General features: G+C 44.9%; 7 protein-coding genes across 7 annotated transcripts; 4 read left to right on the forward strand and 3 right to left on the reverse strand. All coding sequences in view use genetic code 12, as the record gives it.

The window, feature by feature from the left end:
- Positions 1 to 2,043: 2,043 nt before the first annotated feature.
- On the forward strand, positions 2,044 to 8,511 carry CXQ85_004076 (uncharacterized protein; the record flags this gene model as incomplete). The annotated part of the gene is made up of 2 exons (XM_025487707.1): positions 2,044 to 2,066; positions 2,124 to 8,511. The coding sequence occupies 2 exons, from the start codon at positions 2,044 to 2,046 to the stop codon at positions 8,509 to 8,511; spliced, it is 6,411 nt and encodes a 2,136-aa protein (XP_025344723.1).
- A 387-nt stretch (positions 8,512 to 8,898) lies between these two features.
- On the forward strand, positions 8,899 to 9,789 carry CXQ85_004077 (uncharacterized protein; the record flags this gene model as incomplete). Its single annotated transcript, XM_025487708.1, has 1 exon — positions 8,899 to 9,789. The coding sequence occupies one exon, from the start codon at positions 8,899 to 8,901 to the stop codon at positions 9,787 to 9,789; it is 891 nt and encodes a 296-aa protein (XP_025344724.1).
- A 95-nt stretch (positions 9,790 to 9,884) lies between these two features.
- CXQ85_004078 (60S ribosomal protein uL30) lies at positions 9,885 to 10,984 on the reverse strand (the record flags this gene model as incomplete). The annotated part of the gene is made up of 3 exons (XM_025487709.1): positions 9,885 to 10,511; positions 10,674 to 10,764; positions 10,959 to 10,984. 3 exons carry the CDS (start codon positions 10,982 to 10,984, stop codon positions 9,885 to 9,887), a joined length of 744 nt encoding a protein of 247 aa, XP_025344725.1.
- Positions 10,985 to 13,066: 2,082 nt separating this feature from the next.
- Positions 13,067 to 14,755, forward strand: UGA4 (Uga4p; the record flags this gene model as incomplete). The annotated part of the gene is made up of 1 exon (XM_025487710.1): positions 13,067 to 14,755. One exon carries the CDS (start codon positions 13,067 to 13,069, stop codon positions 14,753 to 14,755), a length of 1,689 nt encoding a protein of 562 aa, XP_025344726.1.
- A 103-nt stretch (positions 14,756 to 14,858) lies between these two features.
- On the reverse strand, positions 14,859 to 16,472 carry PRC3 (carboxypeptidase C; the record flags this gene model as incomplete). Its single annotated transcript, XM_025487711.1, has 1 exon — positions 14,859 to 16,472. The coding sequence occupies one exon, from the start codon at positions 16,470 to 16,472 to the stop codon at positions 14,859 to 14,861; it is 1,614 nt and encodes a 537-aa protein (XP_025344727.1).
- Positions 16,473 to 17,354: 882 nt separating this feature from the next.
- CXQ85_004081 (S10 family peptidase) lies at positions 17,355 to 18,977 on the reverse strand (the record flags this gene model as incomplete). Its single annotated transcript, XM_025487712.1, has 1 exon — positions 17,355 to 18,977. The coding sequence occupies one exon, from the start codon at positions 18,975 to 18,977 to the stop codon at positions 17,355 to 17,357; it is 1,623 nt and encodes a 540-aa protein (XP_025344728.1).
- A 448-nt stretch (positions 18,978 to 19,425) lies between these two features.
- On the forward strand, positions 19,426 to 21,294 carry CXQ85_004082 (uncharacterized protein; the record flags this gene model as incomplete). The annotated part of the gene is made up of 1 exon (XM_025487713.1): positions 19,426 to 21,294. The coding sequence occupies one exon, from the start codon at positions 19,426 to 19,428 to the stop codon at positions 21,292 to 21,294; it is 1,869 nt and encodes a 622-aa protein (XP_025344729.1).
- Positions 21,295 to 21,381: the final 87 nt, after the last annotated feature.

The following is a 21,381-nucleotide window of genomic DNA, read 5'->3' on the forward strand; positions in this document are numbered from 1 at the left end:
TTTTTTATTATTTTTTACTCTTCATATTATTTACATTATTATTTTCTATCCTAGAACAGCAACCCGGTTTCTTCTTATCACCAGATATGCCCCTTTTCTGGACATTCGGCCCGCTTGCGTTGCATCATGGAATCGCCTGCTGCCTCACTGCTTGGCTGGCTGTATTCGTGACCAATGGCTCCAGTTATGGATATCTGGGCAATCCGCCAAGCGTCGTACATCCCACGTCAAGGCCATTGTGGAAGGCAGTGGCAGGTTGGGCGTGGCAGGCGTGGGTTTCAGGTTTCAGATTGATGCATTTTGATTGTAGGAGGTTCCTAACCCAGGGACATATAAGGAGAAATTGGCTAATTTTAGGAGTGCCCTTTCTCTTTAAACTGTAAAGGTAACGGAATTAGGTCTGGGTTTTGTGGTGCCTGGTGTTTTGGATGACCGTTTAGTTGCCTGATGGACCCTTGGAGGGAGCTCTACCGTCAAACGGAGAATTACACGGAGTAGAGTAGCCGAACGAGTTACTGGAACTTCCCTCTATGAATGGTGAATCAAGCAAAAAATTCCAAACAATGGCGATTGTGAAGCGTGTAGGGATTCTGGCAACCCTTGGTGGTTTGAATCATGGCATTCAAGGCTGAATGGCGCCAGGGGTTAAAGATACTCTTTGTTCGTTTTCTTGGTTCTCTTATTCTTGAAGGTTCAGTTTATATGTCGAGGGAAAGCTTAGGATTGTCACTTTGTAGGATTAAAGGTCGTGTGGTGTTTTAGTATACTCTTTAGACGAGGACGATCCCTTGTGTGGGTTCTTTGTTCGTTGCTAAGCCCACGATGTTCAGTTGTATAATGGGATTTCCAAGGCAGTCGAGGCAATGGGGCTCCTTGAAGGGGTTAATTTAAAGGGGAGGTTTCCAAGGGGTAGTGATGGTTTACAGTAGTTTGTGCTGGAGGCGCCCCAGGAGGACAAGCAAGTAGGGTTGATGCTAGAGAGAAGAAAGAGTCGGATACATATAATTTAAAGGGCCCTCTAAACAAACTGGTCAGTGTACATAGGAAAGGTATGATACCTTTGAAGTGGTGGAAAGAGGTGACAGAGCTGAATGTTTCAACCTTCTGTCTCATTCATGGATGGGATGCAACTAGCTTAGGATCCAGCAATAAGAACGAAAACATACTAAGTTGACTACTTCGTGAAAAGCGGAAATGGATGGTAATATTGGCATTGTTCATTTGGCGCCAAATGGAAAACTTCAATCACTCTATCTCTAATGCTTTGGTACTTCTTGAATCAGCTTGCTTATCCATACAAAGCTAAACAGCTCCCACATAATGAATGATATCTATCTTCAATGGCTCCATATACCCAAGACACCGAAAGTGCCAAAAAAGCAGAGAGAAAAGAATTCTCCTTCCTCCAACCATTCCATCTGGTCTGACCCAAAGCACCCTTCCATACATTTTCAAAACTATTGGATTCATGTCACAAATTCTACTCCTTACTAATCATGCCTCAAATTGCCAAACTAGTAACAGTATACACCATATATGAGACCATGAACTGGCCTCTTCTTCCGTACTTTAGTGTCTATGAAGCCTTGTATCTCCCCCTTCCCCTGATATCTGTCTATAGCGCTTTTTTCTGTCATTTTACGACGTAACCCTTAAAACCCACTTAAAAATTAAAATAACCAAGAATCGGTAATTTTCCGTTCTTACCTGCTCTCTTCCACTATCACCATATTACATACGCCCATATACTCAACTTCTCGAGACCTTCACTGACCTGTCGAGAAACAAAAACACGAAACCACCACAACCAAACCCCTTCATCTCTAATAATCTAACCACCTCCAACCTTCCCCCTCCCTAACCCTGATCTTATTCCTTTCTTGCCTGGGGTTGCAAAACAGGTTTCTGCACGTGCCCACACTCACATGACCCTACATCAACAGTCTCCTCTCCTACTACTCAGATGCTCAGTTTTCCAATCCACGATTCCAACTGGATTTTCCCAAATCTACGTCCATATCCCTTTCGCTAGAACCCCCTCGCATGTCATCTGACGATCTAGCGCAGTTCCCGGCGACCAGTCGCTTTTTTAGCCCGTGCCCCAGCGATTCTCGTAGCCCGAGTTTCAACCGTCTGTCTAAATCCATCCATGTCACCAACTCCACCGCCAACTACCTGCCATTTACCAGTCCTCAGACTCGCCCGAGACAGAGTTATCCTATAAATTTGTTCAACTTGCCTAATAGGATAAGCTTGGACGAACGCCATGTTCAACTGACACAGCATAAGGGTGCTGAAGAGATACCCGTATTTCAGTATGATCATGCTACTATGAGTGATCCTATTCTGTTTTCGGAATCTATGAGGGAAGCCGGTAAGCAGTATGGAGCAATTAAGATCATTATGCCTGAAAGTTTTAATAATATGGCAAGGACGAATTTCCAGATCAATCCAGATCTTTTCCAATTTAAGACCAACCGTATCTTGGCGAGCCCAAAAGAGAATGAAATTTTGACAAGGCTCCGATTTTATAACGAACTCATAAGTTTTCATTTAAATGTGCAACGATCTGAAGGTATTGATGGCACTCAGTCTCCAGCAGTACCATTGAAACTGGAAGACGATATCGACATTCCTTCTCAAGAAAGCACCGACGCTTCCCAGCCGAAAGAGGAATCCCAGAAATCTTCGAGATCCAAAGTACCTCCTTTTTTGCAGAAACTACCCATGATGGATAAGAGACCTTTGGACCTTTACGATTTGTTTCGTCTTGTCGTAATGAGAGGCGGCTACAACGAAGTCATAAACAGAAAACTCTGGGCCCAGATCGGCAGAGAGTTGGGCTACAAGGGTAAGATCACAAGCAGTCTTAGTAGCTCGCTAAAGCTTTCTTATGCGAAAATACTACATCCTTTAGAGGTGCACTTGGGGCCTAAATGTGCTCAACTTGCCGGCTTGACCGACATACCTGTAACTGTACCTGTGGGCGAAGAGCCAGCTGCAAAAAGAAGAAAGGTGGACCCGCTGTCGCCTCTTTTACTTGGCTCTGCAAAAGAATACAGACGTTCATTCCGTTCCAAGGCTAGCAAAGGCTTTCTTCTAAATCAGCCTCATTTGGTGGATGTCAAACCTCCACTCGTTTTTTCCTCTCAACCAGAGAACGGCTCAAGCAATGGTCCTGAGACTTCAGGCAAACCTCCAAAGGTTTCATCTACATGCTCACTTAACCCATCTGCTCAGGTGAATAGCTACCTAAAATGGATGGGTGTGAATGCCACCAACCTCCAGGATGCCACCAGACAAGAGCCAAACGGAAAGCTGGCATCAATTTACTCATTACGCCAATTCATTGAAAAGGACTGCAAATTCCAAGAAGTTTTGATTTCATCTAACCCTTCCATGTTTGGCATTAACGGCGAGAGAAATGGCTCTTCGTCGCATCATAACCTTCCCACGCATGTAAGTGGCTTTCAGATCAGTGACGACTCGAGCCCCATTTCTCCCCAAGGCCTAGAAGAAATCTTCTGGCAGCGTGCAAGCCATGAGGGTATCGATGATATTCTAGATGGATTAAAGATCGAGAACGGCTTTTCTTTACCTCATTTGGCCAACGGCTCAGGCTTCCTTCGAATCGGAGACGACTTTACCAACTACAAATCGCATTTGAATACAGTGAATCAGCCAACTTCCAGCCATCATTCTTCAGGTTCTGAACCTTCAAGGAGCCAGGAGCAGCATTCAACCACAAGCAGCAAAAACGGTACACCAACCCCTGTTGATACAGCACCTTCTTCCAGACCTTCCTTTAATGGTGATACTTACGCTCCCTCTAACAGTGAGGCACTCATTCTCAATTGCCAACCGTACATTTCCCGAACGATAGGAAATTCGTTAGCGCCTTTCAATCTTCACAATCTACCCACTTTGCCCAACTCTCTTCTTGGAGCATTCTCGGCGCATGATATCAACAATAATGACATGCATAACTCGCATCTTAACGTGGGAATGACTTTCAGTACAGAAAACTGGCACTGTGAAGACCATTTTTTGCAAAGATGCAGCTTCCACTTCTTCGGCAGGAGCAAAAGATGGTACTTCATTCCAGAGCTGGACTTTGCGAAATTCGAAGAGCTTGTTAAAGAAGTCAATTCCAATAATGCTGGCAATGGAAAAGTTAACATGAATGGTCAACCTGAGAGCTGGCAGATATCCGATCTTCTCAAGTATCTCAACACAGATAACGATACTTTGAATTTCGAATATGAATGCCTTGTCAATTCCCTAGAAAACATGGTGAATCCATATCCCGAAGTCCGTGCGTTCATCGGTGACCCAGAGTTTCAAAAGATCATTGATTTCCAGAGGAGCAAAAGAGAAGGCATTTTCTACAATCAGGAATACTTCATCAGCCCAGAAATGCTTGAAAGTAGAGGAATCCGTTACACAACTTCCTTGCAAAGACCAGGTGAAATAATCCTTCAATACCCAAAATCATACTCGTCTTCTATCTCCTTGGGATTGAACATCACGGAAGACGTGGACTTTGCATCTAAGGGCTGGCTCGATTATGCAGATGAAGCCGAAGAATGGCTCAAGAATCAAGGCATCATTCCTAACATATCGGTCTTCAAGCTTCTTATTAACATTGCCAGCTTGTATGAAAACAACTGCGGCAGTTTCGACTTTGATGTCTATGACAAAGCCCTGAAATGCTACGACAAGCTTCTTGAGAAAGAACTCACGCTCAGAAACAAGGTTAGATCCAGAGTGAAGGTGAAGGAAATCGTGATAGAGGAAAGAAGCGCCCATGACGCAGACAGCATAGCCGACGATAACTTACAAAACACTTTCCCTTCAAAGATTCTTATTACTAACACAAGGGATTCGACGCAGTTTTCCATGGCACTTGAAAGTTTCCTCGAGTATATGGATGCATTAGAAGCACAGAAACAGGGTACGCCTCAGTTTACCATGGGTCTTCCTGACTTTATAAATTCTTCAGCTCATAAGATCGAACTTCATGTTTTCTTATCAGACGACCGTCTCAAGAACTACCAGAAAGTTCTTAGTGGTTACTCAATTGAGTTCGATGACTGGGTATTGAACTATGAGAATGTCATGCGTGATGAAGAGGAAGTCTCCTTGAAAGTCTGTAAGAGTCTTCTCGGTGATGGTCAGAAGATACTTGCCGCCTTGTCGAGTGCTCATCCACGGTTCAAGCGCTTTGTTTCTAACGGTTCAAGAGCTGCCGAGGATGTTGAACGTGAACAGAAGATGAAAGTCTTCAAAGGGTATGTGGAGAATCTTGACAATTTTGTTACCCATTGCAATGACATAATCGAGGAGTGTCAAGCTGTGTTGTCTCTTAAGCATCAACAAAGAATTCGTGGAGCTGCCGAGACCACCTTACCGCAAGAACAGGAAAAACAGGGCAAGCTAACTACTTTGCTCGACCTTGCAAATAAGATCCCAAAGCTCAATTTCTATGCTCCCGAGTTTGATCAAGTGCTTGAGTTTAAGAATGAAATCCAGAATTTTGATCGTGCTTGCAGAAACTTGATCTCGAAGCCAAACGTACAGCAATCAGAGTTAAATGACATGATCAATTTGGGAACATCTTTTGGTATTAAATTACCAATACTTGACTTTTTGGTTAGGCTTCGTGATAGAGAAGTGTGGATCAAAACGTTTGACGTATTGTTTGAAGGTGGAGACCCTTTTGCTGGCAAAAAGGAAGTGTACTCATTATCTCACCTTCAAAAGCTTCATGACGACGGTATGCGTATTCTTAGTGCAAACGATTTGACGAAGCTTCAGCAGGTTGACATTTATCTCCAGGAAGGTAAAGCCTACGACGATAAAATCAACGGTTACTTGGAAGCCCATAAGCAACTCAACAATGTGAATCTCGCTGAGCTTGAAACCTTGATTATTGATATGGAGGAAAGGGCAAAAGAACGAGGAGAAAAGAGACTTTTTGTCTTTATGGAGTCATACCATAAGCTTGTTGATTTGAAGGCCCAAACTCCGCTCATTAAGTTTTTGCAGAATTACAAAACGACTTCGCCAACATTGTTTGTTGCTAAGCAGATGATTGCGGACTTGGAGAAGTCCAAGTATGGCTATGAGGATTCTGAAATCAAGAGTGATCTTGGAAAATCTCTTGATTGGGTCGAACGTTTATGGACAGCCTTAAAGAAGGTGAAAGCATCTTTTGGAACTAGATCTAAGCGTCTGTTTGACACTCATTCGTTGAAACATGCTGTCAATACCGACTTGGTCAAGAAGCTTACTACCATTCACAACAAACTTTCCACTAATCTTTCGAACAATGATGTTGATCCTTTTGAGCGGTCCGGTGGATACTTGTTCTTGAAGGATATTGAACCTTCTTACGACGAAAGACTTCCCTTGCGTTATTGTCTTTGTCGAGAATTGGAAGATGGCATAATGATCGAATGTGACCGTTGCCATGAATGGTATCATATTTTCTGTGTCAAAGAGAAACTGGAAATTGAGGAGAACGAGGATAACTACGTGTGTCCAGCATGTATACTGTTGGAGTCTGATGCGATCTTAAAGGAATTTGCAAATGAAAAAGTAACTGACTTGATTATTGATGAGTTTGTTATTGCAGGAGAGGATTTGAGAGTCAAACCTACCAGTGAACTTGATGAGTTGAAGAGGCTCAAAGGTCAAATGGATGCTTTCAAAGCAGGTTTTAGCGAAAATGGCTGGCAAGATTCACAGACTGTACTTCTGGTACATCGTGAAGCTTTTATCTTCAGGAAGGTTTTCGGTGCTCCGGTAATTATTACTTCCATCTACGAGAAGCTTCTGTCGTTCTTGAAAACTAACTCGAGTCTTTTTTCAGCACAAAGAGATGAACGGTCGGTGCTGCCTGCTACGAACGGCGGTATTGGGTCGGAAGGGTCTGAAGAAAAGAAGGAGCCCACGGAACAACCAGAAATTGGAAATGATGGTCAAAACGGTGAGGCAGAACTATCGGCATCCAAACCAATGGAAATCGAGGAATCAACAGAGATCTCCCTGAGAGCGCTGCCTCAAACCGAAGGTAATCAGCAGGGATCAGAGTTTGGTCTTCCAGCAACAGAGCCTACTACCGAGGAAGCTGCAAACGCAGAACCTAGACTGGTGGACGAAACTCATCTGGATGTTCCAATCGCAGAGGTTCAGAAACCAACGTACCAGTCACTTCCAGTACAAGGAAGACTTGATTCATTGAAGCACATGTCCTTTTCGCTGCGTACCCCAGAGATGGCCAGAGCTGATGCGCCGGTACCAAGCAACCAAAGCCCTGCTGGTGAAAACATCAATGAAGTGCAATCGCAACCAATGCCTCAAAGTACCGATAATGGACAAGCTGCCTCTTCTACGACACCACCTCCCACAGAGTCAACTGTTCCAGAGCCCACAAGTGTTGCCTCTCCTCAGAGAAGTTCCGAAGCCCCTCTGGTATCTGTCGAGATCAAGAAAGAAACAACACCTGTGGAAGTACCTGTTTCGAAAGATGAGAACCTCATTGATTTTGGTGCATCGAAGTCTCCTGCTCCACAGCACGAAGTAATGGTATCGAATATCCTTGGTGATACTACAAAAGAAGAATCGAGTTCCCCAAAACCTGCTGAAGATAAGGTCCATGAAGAGGCTGACCAGGAAGTTTCTGCTAAACCTTTGCTGCCTGAACCAGCCGTGGAAATTCCTGAAATCCCAAGTGCTGATGGTGAGACTCCTCTTGCTGGTTCCCAGGAGCCGAGCTTACCTTCTGCATTGCCAGTTGAAGAGCCCCAACTGAGTGTACCTTCGGTAGAGCCAAAGCCACAGGAGCCATTGCTTTCAGAGAAGATAGAAGAGACGAGAATTGAAGAGAAGACTGAAGAGCCAAGGACTGAAGAGCCAAGGACTGAAGAGCCAAGGACTGAAGAGCCAAAGACTGAGGAAGCAAAGACCGAAGATCCAAAGTTAGAGCAACCAAGGGCTGAAGAGGAGACGGAAGAGAAGACAGAAGAGCCCAATATTGAAAGACCAAGCGTCGAGACGAATAACGAGTCTTCCCAGGCTGACATCTCTCAACCTGATTCCCTTCCTGTTCCCGAGCCAGAAGCGATTCCTCCACAAGAAGAACCTGCTGTTGCTGTGCCCTCTGTCCCTGCTTCAGTTCCTGAAACCGATAGTTCTGCTACGCTTCCTACGCCAGAGCCAGTTGCTGTTCCTCCTGTTCCAGAGCAGCTGCAAACACCACTGGTTCCCGCACCTTCAGCTACTTCTGAGCCTGGCGACGATACGTTCTTGGCCACCTTAAAGGCAGACTTCCCAGACGTTTCTTCTTACCCAGACACCACCTACATTGACCAATCGTTACCCTTCATTCAGGAAAGCAGTGAACCTAAACAGGACAGTGCACAGCAGAACGTTTCTTCAGAGGCCCTTGGAGATTTGCTTCTAGCCGAGCTTGGAGACGAAGAAGAAGCTTCAAAAAAGCCCGAATAAAGAATCACCACTAGCATAGAATTAGTCAAAAATATAGTCATACATATGTGCATTACCATAGATGCAATCACGTACCAGAGGTAAATACATAGATACGCGAAAAATGTGTTTCTATGCATCAACTATTTACATCAAAACAAGGGCCCACCCAAACCACCCAAACCATCCGTGGCTGCTAATTGACTGTTGATTCTATTTACTTGAGGTGCAGTAAAGGCCATTTCAGCTCTTAAGGTTCAAAAACTGTATCATTAATACCCTTCCACCAAAGCTTCAATGGGGTCCATATATGACCAATTCATAACCACATGCTGGGAGAAAGTCAGCAGAAAGGAGCTACCGACGAGTTATATAACCGTTGGAGAAGTCCATAAGCTTGTGCTTGAGATGGAGGCGTTCTTGGGGGTTCTGAGTCTTCTAACGAAACCTGAAATGGGGATCATTGAGAAGATGGCTTTAGATAAACCCAGGTTGAAGTTGTTCCAGCGTGATGTGGAAAAGTTCATTCTACGGCTCGTGAAGTTGGACTCGATGGAGGAATTGTTGCAGAAAAGAGCCAATACATCGAAACTCACCTTGACTCGTCTTTTGGATAACTACACAACGTATTCTATCACGGGGAGGATAAGTGGAAGGCCCAAGTCGCTGGACGATACGGTGTTTCTGAAAAGCAGGTTTGGAAAGAGTCAGCAAAGGCCGATTTCAGAACCTACGACCTTTAAACCGCCTGTGAAGGAAGAGACTGATTATTTGAAGAAAGAGCCGGTTGTAATAAAACAGGAGACAAGCAGTCAAGTGGAAGAGCTTCAGAGGAGAGTGGAACAATTAGAAAGGCTTTGCCAATGGTACGAAGAGAAAATTGGAGGTGGTAACGACCCAGAACGTGCTGCGTCATTAGAAAAATTCAAGAAAGCTTTAGACGATCAGGATAAGTTGATCCAGGAACTACAAAAGAAGGCAGACTTGTCGAAGAAGGTACGCTGGGAACTACCGTCTCCAAACTTATCCTTTGAAAAATTACCATTCATTAAACAATACTTGAACCATGATCCACATAACATTGGCTCAGTTATTTCAGATATCGTTGCCTTGTTCCTTGCATTCAACTTGCTTCTCAACGTGCTCAAATTCGTCTACTACTTGGTGCTCTGGTTCCTGTCAGGACGTATAAGTTACGACGACCCTCTACAACCTCACTACATGTCGTTTTCATGGCTCCAGCAGATCCCGTGGCTAGAATATTGGTACTACAACATAGCCGACTGGCTCGATAGTTAACAAAAACCGGAAACCATAAAATTATCGTACACATATAGAATGAAATGATTTTATTCAAATACATTCAAAAGAATTAAAGAGCTGCAACAACACGCTTAGTTCATCTGCTTGACCAAGTTGTTGATGAAGTGCTCTCTGTTACCGGTGTCACCACCCTGGATGAAGTGGAAGAACTTTCTAGCTCTGAAACCACCGTTAGGGTTAGACAAGTGGAATGGCCACAAGAAGTTGTTAACCTGCTTGAAGTTAGGGCCAACGGTGTAGATCTCGTGGATCAAGTCCTCAATAGAGACAATACCGTACTTACCCAAAGCCTTCTCGATGATCTCGTTGTCAGACAAAGCGATTCTCTGGGTGTTGATCTTACCGTAACCTCTCTTGTAGATCAACTTTCTGACGGTAGCAAAGTTAGGGTAACCGTAGGTGATGTATGGCTCAGCCAATCTAAGCAACTGGGAGGTAGCCTTGGTGACCTTGACGAAAACACCAGAGTTGATCTGAGTCAAACGGAGCAACTGCAAGATCTTTCTTGGCTTAGGTGGGATCTTAGAGATACCCTTGATTCTGATGACGAACACCAACTTTGGCTCGGCCTCAACGTAGAAAGAGTTGTTAGCCTTGGCCTCACGCTTAGCGTCAATGAGAGCACGCTCAGCATCTCTGTACTCCTTGTAGTAAGCAGCAGTTCTCTCAGCGATAGCCTGTCTCTTCTCCTTGTTGGCCTGGTAATGTTAGTATACAACGCATGGAAATGGTCCCTTATATCTCAGTCCCGAAAGATGGTTAACTGATAGACAGCATAGCCGCAGCTAGTCATATTCGAATGTGGTATTATCATCTTGAAAAAAGGGACCTTGGTTAATCATAAAAGCAAATGTACATACAGACTTTCTAGCGGCCTTGTCAGCGGCACGCTTCTCCAAGACCTTAGCGTCGGTCTTGGTCTTCTTGATCTGAGTCTCTGGTTTCAAAGTACTGTAATGTTAGCAATAGGTTGGTGGAAATTTTTTTACGGGCAGAGGTTGGTGCGTCAGAAGAGCAGTTATGGAACACTTTTAAACGAGCTGGGCTCGAATGGTGGAACCGTATAGGTCTTCACCAGACATCAAGACTGGTCGTTGAAACGACGTCAATTTGTCATTGTGTTATAGCGCTTTCCGTAGAAGAACAAGTCTTCAGGGAACAGCACTGTCATAACTGAAACGTGGGACAAGACCTTGGTGAATAAAACATCGCCATGGTTTGACTGGTCCCACGCCTCCTCTCCGGCAACAAAGCAAAAGCTTTGTGTTTTTTGCCGAACGACACCATACCTCAAGCCGAACTCTGCCGAGCAGGAAGTAGTGATGATTTGGTTGGTACATACGTAGCCATTGTTAGAGTTGGTGATGGAGTGAAAAAAAAATGAGGGCGAGAAAGTGAGTACTTATATAGTAGGGGAGCTGGTGAGATTTTTTTCATTTCCTGCAGGCACTTCTGAGATGAGGCAGGTGCGGGTGGTATACTTTTAGGGCTCGAGCCCTAGAGGTATAGACTGATGGGTATGTGAGTTTTTGGTGTTCCAAGGAAGGTATTTGGTATTTAAAAGGTAAGGCTTTTGAGGGATTTGAGATGATTGAGTAGGATTCGAGATTAGCCAATTAGAAACGGTTTATGGGTGGAAAATGGGGACCAAGTAAGCTACTTACTTGTAGAAGGACTGTAAGAAATCATCATTTGCATTTTGCTCGTGTATTTAAATCATAAAAGCTTCTCTTGTTTTTGTTTCTATTTCTCCCTGTTTCCCTGTTTGTGGTACCAAATTTTGCCAGCTTCTAATGATGGTGGGCTTTCAATACCCATAGATTCATCAACCACTGTAGGAAAAACACCTCGAATGGACTCATGACGTAATGAAATCTCCAAATGATTCTTTTGTTTCTTATTTTTGGTTATAGATATAACTGAAACTTTTTCAAGAGGAATTGCTTCCGGCCAACTTCTCTTTGTGTCACCACTTCTACTGGTCAAGCATGCTTATCACAAGAAGAAGTTAACCGTCTACCCACTTTGAGTTGCTTTTATCACCAAATAGAGACCTCTTTTTCAAGAGATGTCATTTGCTTCATCTCCTTGTTTTATCTTGCAATTCCCCGAAATAAAGCTTTCCTCGCTTAGTTTCTGTTATAACCGACAACTCATCCCAAAAACCTCTTTATCACTTATAACAATCAAATGATTCCTCTTCTAACAGTCTACACCGAACACCTTCTCGGCTCTTTTTCCCGGCTTCACCCAGTTGGCCGAATCTGGATGTTCGAAGCTTGTCCATCTGTACCACCTGCTACCTTGCAATTACCTGATAAGAAGCACACATTAAACTACCAGAAGTATAGACATCCCTGGATATTTTCACTCAGCTTTCCTAGTCTTTTTGATATTTTCGGGCTTCTCTATAATATTAAATGACACAAAAGCACTATTTCTGTACCGCTTAGATATGACATAGCTCACCAGGGCACGCCTGGAAGTGTCCAACCTGTCAAGGCTTAACCCCCGCTACATGAAGAATAACCTTTATTCTGGCAACCACATGAATCCAAAAGATAGAGAGCCGAGAACAACCACAAACGACAGAACTATTTGCTTCCCAGTCCCATACTTAAGCTTCTCGCTACATAGGTAAAAGCTTATCTAAGAGGAAACCATATCTGCGCTAAGCCCACCCTGACTAATATAGAACAACGGCAACTTGACACAAGTTCGTTAGCGCACTTTAGCTGTCATTTAGAAATGATTCCTTGATAAATTTCAAAGCCTCAAGAAATGATGCATGTTTAGCGGTACCTGGGAATCTAGGAGCCCTCGTTCTCTCTATCCTCCCTATCTACCATCTAATTCTCTTACCATAATCACCCTTTTATCATGAAAAATCCCAACCACTTCCTAAATAGACCAATAATGCCTGACCTAAATTACAAACTCCCTGGTCATGAAGGTGCAAGCTTGAGAAGCCTTATCTCTGGACGCACAGTGCTTATCGCAGAAACGCCCCATAGCCGACCTGGGATTCCAGAACAGGCGAATCAGGTTGCATCGTCAAACAAGTGCAGTGGTATCTGTCATTTTTGTGTACTTATTCTTTGCCGTCAAATTTATGAAACTCTGCGTGGCCCGCCTATGACCTACCACATGTGTCAATGTATGCTTATCAGTTGAGTAGTAGCGCTAAAAGCTTGCGATGAAGTCTGACCGATAAATAACGGCCTGGTCGCTTTGATGATGCTTCGGTATCGCCATGATGCATCCTGTTCTCTCACGAGAAGAAATCTTGGAAGCGGTGACTTCTGATAAACGCTTCTACAATAACGCTCAGAATGTGGAGTCGCCTCAAATAGATGCTATACATGCTGGAACAGATAATGATCTTCTTGCTCAGATCGGATACAAACCGGAACTTAAAAGACGTTTTAATACGATCCAGGTGTTTGGAGTGGCTTTTTCCATTATGGGCTTGCTTCCTTCGATCGCTACTACTCTTACTTATGGCCTCACAGCTGGACCTGCTGGTGCCATTTGGGGCTGGTTGATTGCCTCTTGTTTTATTCTTGGAGTGGGTATTGCCATGAGTGAAAACGCTTCTTTTCAGCCTACTTCAGGTGGACTTTATTACTGGACAAACTTCTATGCGCCTCCTAAGCTTAAATCAGTGCTTTCGTTCGTCATTGGTAACACCAATTCGCTTTCATTAATCTGTGGGTTTTGTTCTATCGACTATGGATTCGCTCAGGAACTCTTGTCGATTGTGGTTATTGCAAAAGATGGAGATTTTGAAGTCACCCAGGCTAAAACATACGGTGTGTTTGCTGCTTGTGTCATTGTCCATATGTTCGTTACATCTCTTTCTTCCAAGCATATTGCTACATTGCAAACAACCTCGATCGTTTGGAATGTCACTTTAATTGCCATTTTCTTGATCGCCATGCCTATTGGTGCTTCCAGAGGTCTGTTTAAATCTGCAAGCTGGGTGTTCGGTAACTTTGAAAACTTTACAAGTTTCCCTATGGGCTGGAACCAGGTTTCCCAGGCCTGGCAATCGGCAATTTGGACCATTGGAGCTTTTGATTCTTGTGTTCACATGTCTGAAGAATGTAAGAATGCCACCAAGGCTGTGCCTGTTGGAATCATTGGCTCCATCTCAGCATGTGGTATCCTTGGATTCATTATATTGATTGTCACCTTCTTCTGTGTCCAAACAGATGATCTAGAGCTGCTTATGGATACTAAGTTTGGCCAGCCTATGGCACAAATCATCTATGATGCTTTTGAAACAAAAACTGGCCAAGGTAAACCTGTTGCTATTACGTTTATGGTGCTTATCACTATTGGCCAGTTCCTTATGGGTGCTTCCGTCTTGACAGCTATTTCTAGACAGCTTTTTGCCTTTGCTAGAGATAACGGTCTCCCTTTCTCCTGGTGGATCAAGAAAGTTAACAAAAAGTTGTCTGTTCCTATCCATGCTGTTATTTCTGGTGCTGTTGCTGCCCTTGTGGTTGGCTGTTTGGCACTTATTGGTTCTACTGCTGCTTCAGCTTTATTCAGTTTAGCTGTTGCTGGAAACCTTCTTGCCTGGACCATGCCTACCTTTTTACGTTTGATTTATACGGACAAGTTTATTCCTGGACCATTCTATTTGGGAAAGTACCTAACTCAAATCAACGGATGGGTCTCTGTCATTTACACACTATATGCCACCATCATGGTGATGTTTCCTAGAGACAGAAACCCAAACGCAGACACTATGAACTATACTGTTGTTATTGCTCCTGGCGTGTGGCTCTTGTCGCTTCTATACTACTTGGTTTACGCCAGAAAGGTCTACCATGGTCCTACAAAGACTACTGATATCGATGATGACCAAGAAACCAGCAGTACCAGTAGCATTGAGCAGGTCAGGGTTGCAATGGCACAAAAGCTGGAAGTATAGAATTGGTAGTTATAGAGCAGTACTCTGCTGGTTTGAGTGCTTTAATAAATTTCTAAATAGATGGTCGCCAATGAAGACGTTAACTTTTAGTTCATTTGTAGACTCACTTTCCAAAAGTGTAGTCGCCCAGGATCCATCTGTTAACCAAGTCCAAAGAGTTCTCTGGCTGGTCGTATGGAACCATGTGGCCAGCGTCGTAGACACGAACGAAGGTGAACTTGTCGTAGTTCTTCACCTCGCCGGCTAACACGCCGTCCTTTGTGTGCCATGGACGCAAAGGTTGGGCCTCGAACAAGTCGTGCTTGGAATACTCCAAAGCGTCAGACCAAGCACGGTTGCCCAACCAGTTGCAAATGACATCCTTGTCACCCTCATATAACAAGACAGGAATATCCTTCTCCAATAATTCAGCCACAAATTGCTGGAAAGGTCTCATCTCGTCACCGTTGAGGATAAAGTTCTGGAAAACCTTGTCGTCACAGCCAGTAAAGATATCGGTTTCAGCTCCAATAGCCTCCTTGACGAAATCAACGTTCAAGTACTCGTCAATGTAGTCCTGCTCAACGTAGCAGCTACCACCATCAGAGCAATCCTTACGAATATCGTATGGGTTCAAACCGGTCTCAATGTAAGGACCAAAGAGTTTCTTCTCACAATACAAGTTAGCTGGCACACAGGTGAAGGCGTTCTGAGCATGGTAGCATGCCTTGGTCAAAACAGCACACAATGGGTAGTCTTTCTCCATTTGTTCACATTGGTCAGTGGTCAATACGGGCTTGTATCCACCTTCACCACACATCATAGGTCTGTAGTATTCATATTGGATCAAAGGATCGGTGATACCGTTACCAATCAAGACCGAAGCCAATTCGAAAGAACGGTCGGCATTGTTGATAATTTCGGAAGCGAAAGCGGGAATGTAGTGACCAGCGTAGGATTCACCAGCAATATGGAACTTGTTCTTAATGAATTGTGGGAATTTTTGGAAGAAGAGTTCCAAAAAGATGTACACGTCCTTGGCAGCTGCAGCAGTCGATACAATATCCTCGCCCTCAGTGTAAGAATAACCAACACCAACTGGCTGGTCCAAAAAGATAACCGAAGCGTTGCTATTCCAGGAGTAAGGGTTGAACTTTGGCTGCAAGGTGGCATTGATGGACGACGGGCCCAATTCAAAGAACAAACCAGTAGCGGAAGAACATCCTGGGCCACCATTCAACCACAAAATGACAGGATCGTTCTCAGGGTCGTTTCTCGACTCAAAGAACCAGTAAAAGAAGTGTTTCTTAAGCTCCTCCACATCCAAGTAACCAGTGTACTGATCAACAGAATCCAAACCCAAAATCTCTGGGTTAGTCTTCTTAGCTCTCAAAGCATATCCCGGGTGCTTTGGGTTTGTTTGAACGTCAAACTCAGCGCCAGTTCTGCTCTTCTGGTTGTTCATGTTGCTCTGCTTAAGGTCCTTAGCGGTTTCGTACGCCTTTCTCGCTCGGTCAACAGCGTCCCTGCCCATTTCAGAAGCCATTTGCTCCCAAACCAGCAAGATCTCACCGCCCTCAGCGCCCATATGAGCCAATTCCCCAGAAAACACCAGTCTCAATGACTCAAGTGGATTGCTTATCTGGATAACGTCCTGCTGGAAAAAACCTCTAATTGGGTCCATAAGCGAGGCATTGGCGGCGCCCGCAAGCACGGCCAAAAGCAACGACGACTTCATAATAGTGTAAACAAAAAAAAAACGAAGGTGCTTGAAAGAAGAAGTATATCAAGTCTTATCTTTCGCAACCGTGGGGGTGTGCGGTTTATAAAGGCTGATAACGAGAGGAGCCGATGGCGAGTCTGCAGGACGCTACGGTTTGTTACGGAACGAAGGGGAACCAAAAGGGTGTAAATTTATGGAATTGGGAAGGGAAGGGGTGGTTGGGAAAGTGGGTACTTGGAGGAGAAGGGGGTTGAAATTTGGGGTCGAAAAAGTGGTGGTGGTGTGGAAATGTATGGGGTATTGGCTCTGAGGAAGTGGTATGACGACAACCTGGGGTAGATATGGAATGGAAGTGGTTGGGGAGGTGTTTGGGAAAAGGTGGGTTTGGGTGAATTAATTGTATTTTGTAGTTAGTTTTGTAGGGTTTAATATGCTTACTTGTGAAGTTTATGGGTCTTTGGGCATTTATTGGTACCTGTCTGCTCGGTATACGGTAAGTACCGCAATTGGCTGGATTGCAATCTTTGGATGTTGAAGGTTGAAGGCATAAATTGGAAATTGAAGAGTTAAAGGAGGAAATTGTGAAGCTGTGAAAGGTTCTCTGGCATCAGGAAGTAAGAAATTGATAAGGATACTTGAAGGCTTACTTCAGGTTGTAGTGGTCCAGGTTGTAGAGAGACAGTTACCCAATGACGGCTTATAACTGCTGGCCAAAGGCATCTTCTTGACTCAATTACTTTGGAACCTTCGGTTCTTATGAATGACATCCTAAATGTTTGTCGTAAAAAATAACTACCGCTACAAATGGTAAAATTTCAAATTTCAAATTTAAATTTCAGATAACTGTTTCTTTTTTGATAAAACGAAAGTGACATAACGATAGGCGCCAGACATAGCTTACTTTCCGTAAGAGTAATCACCCTGGATCCATCTGTTGACCAAGTCCAAGGCATTAGCTGGTTGGTCAAAAGGAACCATATGGCCGGCGTCGTAAACACGAACAAAAGTAAACTTGTCGTAGTTTTTGACTTCACCAGCCAACTCACCATCTCTGGTGCGCCATGGGCGCAAAGGCTGGGCCTCAAACAAGTCGTGCTTGGAGTATTCCAAGGCATTGGACCAGGCCTGGTTACCCAACCAGTTGCAAATAACGTCCTTGTCACCCTCGTACAACAACACAGGAATGTCCTGCTCCAACAACTCAGCAACGTGCTGCTGGAATGGCTTCTGGTGGTCGCCGGTGAGGATGAAGTTCTGCATCACAGATGGGTCACAGCCAACGAAACTCTCGGTCTCGGCTCCAATGGCATCCCTAACAAAGTCAAGGTTCAAGTACTCTTCAACGTAGTCCATTTCGACGTAACAGATTCCACCGCTTTCACACTTTTTACGAATGTCATAAGGGTTCAAGCCGGTCTCCTGGTAAGGTTGCATGATTCTCAGGCAGTAAACGCCAGCTGGAACACAAGTGAAAGCGCTCTGGAAGGCGTAACAGGCCTGGGTCAAAGCGGCACAGCCCGGGTATTGTCTGTCCATTTGTTCACACTTATCGGTAGTTAAAACAGGCTTGTAGCCACCCTCACCGCACATCATTGGTCTATAGTACTTGTACTGGATCAATGGGTCAGTAATACCGTTACCAATCAACACGGAGGTCAAGTTAAACGAACGGTCAGCGTTGTTAAGAATCTCAGTAGCGAAAGCAGGAATATAGTGACCAGCATACGACTCACCAGAGATATGGAAGTCGTTCTTGACGAACTGAGGGAACTTCTGGAAGAAAAGCTCCAAAAAGATGTAGACATCCTTAGCGGCAGCAGCGGTAGAACCGATATCTTCACCTTCAGTGTAAGAGTAGCCCACACCCACAGGCTGGTCCAAGAAAATGACAGAAGCGTTGTTGTTCCAGGAGTAAGGGTTAAAGGTTGGCTGCAATGTAGCGTTAATAGAAGAAGGACCCAACTCGAAGAACAAGCCTGTGGCCGATGAACAGCCAGGTCCACCGTTCAACCACAAGATCACTGGATCGTTTTTAGGGTCGTTTCTGGACTCGAAAAACCAGTAAAAGAAGTGCTTCTTAAGCTCCTCCACATCCAAGTAACCAGTATACTGGTCCACAGAGTCCAAGCCCAAGAGCTCAGGGTTGGTCTTTTTAGCTCTCAAAGCGTAACCCGGGTGTTTTGGGTCGCTCTGCACCTCAAATCCAGCAGCATCGTGAGTCTTCTTGTTCTTCAAGTTACTCTGCTTAAGGTTCTTAGCAGTCTCGTAAGCCTCCTTGGCTCTCTCAACAGCATCTCTGCCCATCTCGTTGGTCATCTTCTCCCAGACCTTCAAAATATCAAGCCCTTGAGTGCCCATCTCAGATACTTCTTGAGAGAAAACATTGCTGAATTGTTCAGCTTCACCGACAATCTGGATAACCTCCTGGTTAGGACTGAAGAAGTCTCTGATAGGGTCCAAGAAAGAGGCATTGGCCGAGGCGGCGGCAAGAACAGCGCCTAAAATGTATGACGACTTCATTGGTGGACTCAATTGAACTGGCCTAGAAGAGAATTGGTAACAAACTGCTAGGTCGTATAGGAGAAATCCAGAAAAAGTAGTCTTATCTATTTCGCAACCATGGGGGTGTACGGTATATGTATTATAGTGCTGGGGTAGAGCCGCGCCGTCGGACGGAACGGGATATTCCAGGCCTAGTGAGAGGACTCGCGACGGCAAAATGTAGATATGGCTCGGATGGCAATGGGGTTGTGGTGGATATGGAACATATAGCCGTTCGAACGTTCAGGTGCTGGCGGAGACTGGCGCCGAGTATCGCCGAGGTTCCGAGGTTGAATCACGTGATCGTTCACGTGTGTCACATGGCTGTTCACGTGCACTGGGCGTGTCGCGACCGAAACTTCACCTTAACGCTTCCGCACAAATCTTCCATAAACACCAAGAAACCTTGAAATCTCCATACATAACTATGCCCCTGTTCGTGCCAGTCCAGGGCGTTTCCCGGGTCGGCGTTTCCGCCGAAAGCTTAGCCGCTTCCCTGTACGCTGGTGGCCCCTTGGCCTCTGCCAACCTGGAATTGCATGGCGCAGGCCATATGGGTATAGGGCCCTTGGACAGAATCATCATGTCTCTTGAATCAGGTATCGAATCCGAGATCGAATACGCACTTTCTACGCTCACTTACTACTCGTGCAATGAACCAAAACTCCTTGACTTCACGTCTCATCTGCTTATGGGTAGGGAACTCATTCGTTACTTTGTCAAGCCTTACCATATGATTTTAGAGGGTAAAGAGAACGATGTGCGTACTGAGATTGTTTCTTTGAGTTGTGAATCCCTTCTATCCTTGAGAAATGCCGTTCAGGATCTCAACAACCAGCAGTGGCTTTGCCAGAGAGACAACTTCCGCAAGTTTGCTGGTGAAGCACTCAAGTTTCTTCTGAACTGGTTCTATAACCCTGGCGTGCACAAGCTGCATCTTTCCCAGTTCTCTGAGCTTTTCCGTGAATCTTACTTGTACTTGCTAGACATCCTTGACCCGCTCACGTGTTTCTATACCAACACGTCCAAGAACGACTCCTTGTTCCACAGCTTGCTTCATATCTTGTCTCATACCTCTGACAGATACGTGTTGCTCAACACCATCAAGTGCTTGTACCACTTGCTCTTCACCAAGCTGTCTGATGACGGGTCCAAGTCGGATGATGATGATACTCAGGATACTAATAATTGCATAGACGCTTTGCTGATAGAACATCTTCTGATCATCGTGAGAACCTTGCTCATCAACGACGACGAGCTCACATACGCGACTTTGCAGTTCTTGAGACAATACTTGACTTCGGATGCTTTGCATTCTCAATACCCTACCTCGGTGGCTAACTCTCAGCTCCACCGCCTGAGAAAGCTCATGCAAGCCAACTCCCATATGTCAAACACTCACATCTTGTTGAAGCAGCTCCCTGAGTTGATTGTGGCCAAGTTGCCTCTAGTGGATCCACACAAGTTCCAGAAAACCTTACCTGTCACATTCACCAAGCGTTCCGCATACGCTGGTATCCCGCTCAGCACAGCAAAACTTCCCAAAAAGCTATACGACATTATTATAAATTTCCCTGAACCTTTGAGAGCCACAACCTGGCTCCGGTGTTGTTACGAGCCATACACACAAGTAACTAATCCAGATGACAACACCAAGGACGTCGCTGCAGGTGAAGTGACCCAGATCTCTCTTTGGAAAGCCTACGAGAACCAGTTCGAAGCCATCTGGAAGGAACGTCTCAACCCTAACTGGCCAAACTTGTTGCCAGCTGTGGAGTTCATCAAGAACGTGAGCTCTGCATTCCCCAACTCCGAAGCTATGGTGGTGAACCTCCCACAGACGGATCCATCGCAACAGCCACGTAAAAAGTTTATCATCAAGGGTATCCAGCCTCGTCAGTACCCTGTTAACGTTGAGATTGGTAACTTCGAGGCTCTCAGAAGCATACCAGCTACAGCAGAAGAAAAACACACCCACACTGCACCAATTGGTCATATAGACGTGGAAGCGTTTGAAGCCGCATTGTCAGCCCAGAATGAGTCGTTGCTCCAGGCGTCAGTTGGCTTGAGTGGGCCTGAAGATACCAACGCACCATGGTTCTCGCCAATCAACGGCGTAGCCCGTGATGTGTTGGGCAAGCTCGTGGATGACCTTCTCGAGCCAGACACCGACGGTGCCTACAAGAATGTCTTCAGACAGTACAACCGCGAGTGGTTGCCAGACCTCGTATACGTGAACCCGGGGCTTGTGGAGCAGGAGTATATCAGCGGGAGATGGTTGCTGTACCTTTTGTAAGCGATTTGTTAATCGCTATATTTGCTATGTAAATTATAGAACATGTACTATAGACAGATACCAGTAGTCTTCTGTGGTGGTGGTGTG

Source organism: Candidozyma haemuli (assembly GCF_002926055.2).
Source record: "Candidozyma haemuli strain B11899 chromosome Unknown F_2014730914, whole genome shotgun sequence".
In the NCBI taxonomy this organism is placed as follows: domain Eukaryota; kingdom Fungi; phylum Ascomycota; class Pichiomycetes; order Serinales; family Metschnikowiaceae; genus Candidozyma; species Candidozyma haemuli.